The 7,905-nt window shown below is 44.6% G+C and overlaps 3 protein-coding genes across 3 annotated transcripts in view; 1 reads left to right on the forward strand and 2 right to left on the reverse strand.

Annotated features, from left to right (window-relative positions):
- The window catches only part of LOC104937387 (UPF0577 protein KIAA1324-like), a 16,177-nt gene extending 15,076 nt beyond the window's left edge, over positions 1-1,101 (reverse strand). Inside the window, exon 1 of the mRNA XM_027272037.1 lies at positions 1,025-1,101. The gene's annotated coding sequence lies outside the window, so the exon portion shown is untranslated. The remainder of the gene's footprint in view (positions 1-1,024) is intronic.
- Positions 1,102-1,332: 231 nt separating this feature from the next.
- klhl42 (kelch-like family, member 42) lies at positions 1,333-5,975 on the forward strand. Its single transcript, XM_010753608.3, has 3 exons — positions 1,333-2,122; positions 2,192-2,385; positions 4,086-5,975. Exons 1-3 carry the CDS (start codon positions 1,359-1,361, stop codon positions 4,538-4,540), a joined length of 1,413 nt encoding a protein of 470 aa, XP_010751910.2. The 5' UTR covers positions 1,333-1,358; the 3' UTR covers positions 4,541-5,975.
- A 1,889-nt stretch (positions 5,976-7,864) lies between these two features.
- The window catches only part of itfg2 (integrin alpha FG-GAP repeat containing 2), a 47,356-nt gene continuing 47,315 nt past the window's right edge, over positions 7,865-7,905 (reverse strand). The window contains exon 13 of the mRNA XM_027272039.1: positions 7,865-7,895. Within this exon, the coding sequence (XP_027127840.1) occupies positions 7,880-7,895 (16 nt within the window). The 3' untranslated portion in view covers positions 7,865-7,879. The remainder of the gene's footprint in view (positions 7,896-7,905) is intronic.

Genomic DNA, 7,905 nt, shown 5'->3' on the forward strand with positions numbered 1-7,905 from the left:
ACCCACCAACCTCTCCATCCATCCATCCATCCACTCCATCCATCCACACCATCCAATCCACCCTCCATTCCCATCCATCCATCCATCGACCTATCCACCCACCGAACCATCCCCCCTCCATCCACCCTCCATCCATCTATCTTGATTATTTTGATATTTATCCTGTATATCTGTCTGTTGTATCTCCACCCGGTGCGGACAGGTGGCGGCAGAGCGCTGCAGCTCAAACCAACTACATAACACTCACGAAGAAGAGAAGCAGGAGAGACCCGGTATGACGTGTGCCGTGCAGAATCAAAACATTGTCTCTGTGACAGATAAAAACTTTAAAAACGTTTCTGCTGCTGCCACGAACAAACCGAGATCTTTTTAAAATTACAAGAATAAACCGTTTATTGAAATGCGCCATGTGATCTTTATTGACAAAGATAAAGTGTCCTTGTCCCTTTCTGTGTTTTTATTTATTTATTTATTTATTCTACCTCAGTACTTTATTGTATTGTATTTTTATTGTATTTAAATATACCAGACTGCTATGACGACCTAATTTCTATCTTTGTGGCTTACTGTAATTTTTTGTATCTTTGTTGTTGTTTTGCATCTTTTCAGGGTCCCTCTGTATCTCTTAAAGTCTATCTATCTATCTATCTATCTATCTATCTATCTATCTATCTATCTATCTATCTATCTATCTATCTATCATCCATCCACCCATCCATCCACCCACCCACCAACCTATCCATCCATCCATCGACCTATCCATCCATCCATCCATCCATCCATCCATCCATCCATCCATCCACCCACCTATCCATCCATCCATCAACCTATCCATCCATCCATCCATCCATCCATCCACCCATCCATCCATCCATCCATCCATCCATCAACCTATCCATCCATCCATCTATCTATCTTGATTATTTTGATATTTATCCTGTATATTTATCTGTTGTATCTCCACCAGGTGCGGACAGGTGGCGGCAGAGCGCTGCAGCTCAAACCAAACATAAACACTCACGAAGAAGAAGAAGCAGGAGAAACCCGGATATGACGTGTTGCCGTGCAGAATCAAAACATTGTCTCTGTGACAGATAAAAACTTAAAAACGTTTCTGCTGCTGCCGCGAACAAACCGAGACATCTCAGCGACGTGTCGACGTGACACCGGAGCTTTTTACCGGACTGTCGAGGAATGCCCAGCGCGGGAAAAAGTCTGTTTTGGCGCTCAGCTGCTCAGCTCCATGGCTGATCTATGGGCTGATCATGACCTTATATAGCCCGGCTGCAGAGCTCCCATCGCCGGGGAAATGTAAACCGTGAGTCGCTGAAGGAGAAACAAACAAACCGAGCTCCATCATGTCATCCGACCAGGTCATCGCCATCGTCATGGAGGACAAAACCTACGAGGTGAACAAGAAGAAGCTGATCGAGAAGAGCGACTACTTCCGAGCCCTGTACAGCTCCGGCATGAGGGAGTCCACGGAGGACTCTGTGCAGCTGCAGGGGCTCAGTGTGCCCGGCCTGGAGCTGGTCCTGGAGTTCATCAACACCTCCAAGGTGCAGGTGGTCAACGAGACTCTGGAGGATCTGATTGAGACCGCCTCCTTCTTACAGGTCACCTCCATCCTCAAGCTCCTCACCTCTGAGATCCGGCTTGACAACTGCGTGGAGCTGTACACCCTCTCTGAGGTGTACGGCACCCACGATCTGCGTAATGCTTGCCTCAAATACATGAGCTGCTACTATCACCCCATGCTTAGGCGGACCGAGTTTGGCAGCCTCCCCCCGGCCGTGAGAGACCAGGTCAAGGAGATGCGCATGAAAGGCACCGCCACCCTGGTTGCCATCGGTGACTTCACCTGTCTGTCCCTGGACGTGCCCGATCAGGATGAACCCTGGTCCATGCTGAGGTACGGAGAGGTGGAGCAGCGCTGGAAACCTCTGGCAAACAACCTGCCTCCAGATATGATCAACGTGAGAGGCTACGGCTCGGCCGTGCTCGACAACTACCTGTTCATAGTCGGCGGGTACAGGATGACGAGTCAGGAGATCTCCGCCGTGCACTGCTACAACCCCTGCAGGAACGAGTGGAACCAGGTGGCCCCGCTCAACCAGAAGAGGTAAAACCTCCTCTGTGAAATATCAACACCCGCTGTCATGATTTCACTCACAATGCCTCTCCGTCTCAGGTCCAACTTCAAGCTGCTGGCGGTACAAGGGAAGCTGTACGCCGTCGGAGGCCAGTGTCTGGGCACGGTGGAGTGTTACAGCCCAGAACAGGACTGGTGGACCTGCGTGTCCTCGATGCCGAACCCGCTGGCTGAGTTCTCTGCCTGTGAATGCCAGGGGATGATCTACGTGATGGGTGGATACACTGCAAGAGGTTTGTATAACTAACAAGAATACACGCAAACACTTTATAAACAGGGTCTGCTTTGTGACGTAGCAGATACATAAACGAAGACCTGGATGGAGCCCGACTGTGGCCGATTGCTCCTTTTTATATTAGAGATCGATCTGGTGAAAGATCTGGTTACGACAAAGATATTCGTTGGTCTTTTCAAGATTTATTTGACAGAGATAACTGAAGAGAGAGCAGCAAAGTGCCACAGGTCAGAATCGAACCCTCGGTCGGGAGAAATATGAGCTGTGTCATCTTCATTGTTTGTTTTTCCTGTCATGTGACTCAGGTGGTGGAGTGTCGCCCAGGTAGCGTGTCCTTAATCAAGGCACTGAGCTCCACAGCGCTCCCAGTGTTTGTGTTTGTATGTGGGTGAATGTCTGTTCATGTATTTATATAAATAAAAACAGTATCATCGATATCATCATATCAAATGTGGTATCCTGAAAAACATGAAGAGGAGGAGGGCTCAGAGTCATCTTTGCATCCTCTGATTCATTGGCGGTTGAGATTTTCCTCTCGAGGTTTGACGCGTCACAAGATGAATAAAATGATAAGAAAAACAATATTTACTTCAGGTCACAAATCATTGTGTATACACTGAGGCCATTTCCTGCAATTAGTGGTCACAAGTAGACGCTGCTTTGTTTCAGGAGGCCGTCAGCCGCAAAGTTTAGAAACAACTGCCCTAAATTAAAAAATAGGTTTTTTTAGAATAACACAGAGACAGCAGACAAACAGTTAAGTTAAACTTCAACTGTTTTAAAGAAGCTGCTCATCTTATGATCTGTTAAACTGTATTTTTAGTTGTTATATCACGACTGTACCTGCCAAGATCTGTTTTTATTATTGTCTTATTTATTCCTTTATTTATCTAATTGGCTTCGATTACGACAGCACGCTCACATTAATCTGCTTTAACGACAGTGAGGTCATTTGCTTTTGTTTGTTTTGGTTTTTTTTGGCCCCTCTGAGGTTCAACACAGGGTTGTGTTTATTGGTGGCAGGACGGCTGTGAAGGTTCTCGGTCGTCTTCCTTTTGCAGGAGTTAAATCTGGGTCAAACTGGACGTGATTGTAAATCCAAGCGACCTCTTCAACTCCCGACTGACTGGTGGGCAAACCCAGGTATTTAGCCTCGGTGGGATCGTAAACCGAGCCATTGTTTTCCTCCAACAATCCAACCCTTCTCAAAGTACTGGTGGAGGTTTTTGTCTGCAGCTTGACGGGAAGTCTGCAGGCGCTATTCAGAGTTGGAAAAAGTGCCTCCTAAATCATCTAAATCATGTTTTATTTTCAGCTAGTTTATCATTTTGTTTGTAACACATCTTTGGATGCAGCGGGGCTCATCATCACTGGTGTGACTGGGTCTTTTAAACCCGTGGAAACCCCACCACGGTTGATCGAGCTCTGGCTCGTGTCCCAGTAGCACTTAAACTCTGTTTGATCCACGGCCATCGAGAGGGATCTCGACTCTGCCTTAGTGGTTTGTTTGTTTTCGTGCTCCGGGGTCATTCATAGGTGAAAGAGCACTTTGCTGAGTTTGTTGTTTTCCATATAAATGCATGCACATGCAGGGAGTGCCCTTTACATTTTGTTCTTTTGGTTGAAGCACTTTTTATCTACAAACGTTCACCCTGCTGCAAAGAAAGAAATAAGTTTGTTTTCTTCTGTGTCTGACAGACAGGAACACAAACGTCCTCCGGTACTGCCCCACCTCTGACACCTGGACCGTCTTCCGATCCTGCTCTGCGCATATCCGCAAGCAGCAGATGCTCTCCGTGGAGGACACCATCTACCTGGTGGGCGGCTACACCCACGAGCTGGAGGCGGGCCGGCGGCAGCGTCGTCCCAGCCAGACTGAGGACGTCCTGACGGTGCAGTCGTACAACGTCACCACAGGCGAGTGGATCCAGCTGAAGGAGAACACGTCCAAGTCGGGCCTGAACCTGACGTGCACGCTGCACAACGACGGCATCTACATCATGAGCCGCGACGTCAGCCTGCCCACCAGCCTGGAGCACCGCGTCTTTCTCAAATACAACATCTTCTCCGACGCCTGGGAGGCCTTCAGACGCTTCCCGGCTCTGGGACAGAACATGCTGCTCTGTTCGCTTTACCTGCCCAACCTGCTTTGATCGGTTCGGCGAACACTGACAGACTGTGGAGCCAATGCAGCATTAATATAGGCCAGTGTGTGGCTTTGCTTGTCCTTGCACAGAACGGGTCTCTGTGGGAACAGTGTGCGGTCGCCAAGGTTTGAACACCTCGTGATCTCTGTGCCTCGAAAAACCACAAAACGCACTACACTGTACATACTGCTGTGGATGCAAATACAAAAGTATGAAAGTGATGAAGCGCTATGGCCCGTAGGTCAACAGCATCTTAGCAGCTTAGCCCCAGTTTGAACCTCTCATGTATTAACTTTTAAAAAAAGTTACATTTGAGTCGCAGGAAAGTTTGAAGAACCCAGAAGGTTGTCGGGCAAATCAGATCAGTGTGTCCAGGCGCTTTTGTCGCTGGCTGAAATTTAAAAAAAAATTCAAACCACCTCAAAAATGAAACTTGGATCTGAGTTGATGCCCAGACGTACTAAAATCAATTTGGATTTTCCCAAAAAATTATTTGGGCCGGCAGTCTGAACCTCTCTCGATCATCTGTATGAAGAAAATACTTGTTTCCTTTAACTCTCTCCAAGGTGGCAACTTGTGCAACAGGTTAAACATCTTTTCTTTTTTTTAAAATCTGAAGTATGATGCTAATACATGAGAGGAACAAACTGGGGCTACATAACAGCATGCTTTCAAATCTATGGGCCACGATATTCTCGATGTTTACACTCCAAATAATGGCATTGGCATATGCGTTTCTCCATAATTCACTACAAACCTTAAAACACATTTCTTGTCGTCTTTACGTACTGTACATAGCGGATAATCATGAACTATGGCTTTGGTTTTACACTGCCAGTTTTATGGGGATTCGAAGATTCCTCTGAAAGTTGAGAAGCGGCTCAGAGGGAGCTTCATGTGTTTTATGCACACTTGCACAGTCTTATTATTATTATTTAATTTTTCCAGAGATTACACTAAGCAAAGCTTAAAGCGCAAATTCCATGAAATGAACGATGCACATGTGCCTTCTGCAAACCTCAGTTTTTAGGAACTTGATACAGAGAAAAAAAAAAAGCACAAAATGCAACACTTTGTTACATTGCCAGCCAGCAACTGACCAAATCTGCTGTGTTTGATTTTTTTTTTTCTTCCCTCTCTGCTAACGCAGATTTTTGTTTGTTTGTTTCCATTAAGGTACTTTTCAGTTCCTTGATTTAATTAATTATCGGCGGCGTGCGGACGTGAGGAACGAGCCTCCAGAATGAAGTTTATTTCAGAATCTGGTTTTGTTTTGGGTAAACGCAGCACTACAAATGTTTGATTTCAGATTCTCTCTCTCTGCATTACTTATTTGTTTGGAAATTTAAGGTCATGATAATAAAGATGCTGTTCAGGGGTCCGTTTTTGTCGTTTGTCCTTTAATTCACTAAGTTTTGGGAGGAGCACTGACAGTATAAAGAATAAACAGCGTAAGTGTGACACAGGTTTCTAAACCGCAGTTTTGAAGCTCAAAATCTGCGGCACTGGTCGTTGCCATGTTGGTGGAAAGGAGGTCATCGTTACAACCGCAAAGGTAGCCTGTTGAGGCCATCGAGGTTCCTTTAGACATATTTATTCATATTTGCTGTATTATTGTTAATCGTTCTGCATTGTGTCGCTGCGTTTTGTGTCTTAAAATCAACTGAGTATGTCACTCGGCTTCATTCCTTCCAAAGAAATCTTGGCATAAATGACCCAAACATCTGTATTTGTGTTCCTCAGACCTCTATGGGGAGCCATCCTCAATCTCCACGTGATGATGATGCCCCCCGTAGGAGTTGAGAAATGCTTTGCTCTTGATTTTTTGAGGTACACAGTTATACTGTAGGAGAGATCGGGAAGGCCACGTTTTTAGCAGCCATCCTCTTTCCCCTTCACCCAACGAAGGTGATTGTGAGTCGAGGGGGTTGTAATCAGTAACTACACAAAGACTTGATGCTACTAAATCCGACACACTGCAACAGCAACACGTTTTGTAACTTCTATCTCTGTTCAGGTGTGAGCTGCGACAGCAGCAGAAGGTCAGTGGTGGAGGAAGTATTCAGATACTTTACTTCAGTAAAAGTACAAATACACAGTATAAAAATACTCCACGATAAGTACTTTTAAATCTTACTTAAGTAGAAGTATGTAAGTATTTGTCAAAGATTTTGTATTTGGTTGCAACCATTGATTATTTCTAATACGTGTTAGTCTGCATGAATTGATTGAAAATAGTGAGAGATGCTGTTACAATTATCCAGAGCCCAAAGTGACACCTTCAAAATGTTTGTCACGTCGAAACCAACAGTCCGAAGCATAAAATAATTAAAATAATTATAAATAAAAAGCAAATATTCACAGTTGAAACCACGAAAAATAACTTAAATGCATCATTTTAATGCATATTTTTGAATGCATTATATTTCTGAAAGCATTATCAGGTGACGTTTGTGTAATGAGTGAGGGTGTGGTCTAAAGTGACCCAATATCAAGGTGTGCATAATTATTATGCAGCTTCTTTACAAAAAGAGATTTCACAGACTCTGAAGACAGATTTTTGAATCGATGGATGGACTGGACGGATGGGCCGTGACTGGATCAGTAAATGGGCACAGAGCTCCACCTCAAGGTGGAGGTGGGGTACTGGTATGGGCTGCTGTTATTAAGGATGTGTTGAAGATGGACTTAAATTCAACTCCCAGACCTTCTGCCAGTTTTTTAGAAGATCCTTTCTTCACAGCAGTGGAACAGGAAAAAGTCTACATCATCTATATTGGTCACTGAACATTTGTCGAAATGTAGAAGTGTTTATTTGTTATTCTTACTCTGATAAATGAAAATAAAGAAGTTAGATGGGAACATTTTTGTTTCACAATAATTGTGCACACACTTTTCCGTTGTCAAATACTCAGGTTTGAGGTTTGTTAACATTTCAGCATTGTATTTGTTCAAAAATAAAATAAATCTGCAGGAATACAACCTGCTTAATAATTGTGCACGTAGTGTATTGTTATAAGTTAAGTAAAACTTCAAGTACAGTACTTAATTTATGGAATATTTTCTCAAACAGCTGATACCAAGATTATATTCAAGCCCTTCATTTATTTTCCACACCCCACGCATCCTTATCAAGGTCGAGAGGTCGGGTACAGCACAGCTCACCACAGGTCCAATGAGATGCTGCACCTTACCTTAGGAAGGCTGTACCACGCCTTTCGCTCAGTGTCAGCTGTTATGGAAACTGGATGGATGGATGGATGGAAGAAGCAGAGACGAGGCGACCAGCAGGGGGCAGCACATGCTCATCTTCAGCAACCGTACAGTATTTTCTCACTCTCACCTTCACAAGGACTCCCTCCTGCAAACAA

The sequence above is a fragment of the Larimichthys crocea genome, chromosome XX, assembly GCF_000972845.2.
Source record: "Larimichthys crocea isolate SSNF chromosome XX, L_crocea_2.0, whole genome shotgun sequence".
In the NCBI taxonomy this organism is placed as follows: Eukaryota; Metazoa; Chordata; class Actinopteri; family Sciaenidae; genus Larimichthys; species Larimichthys crocea.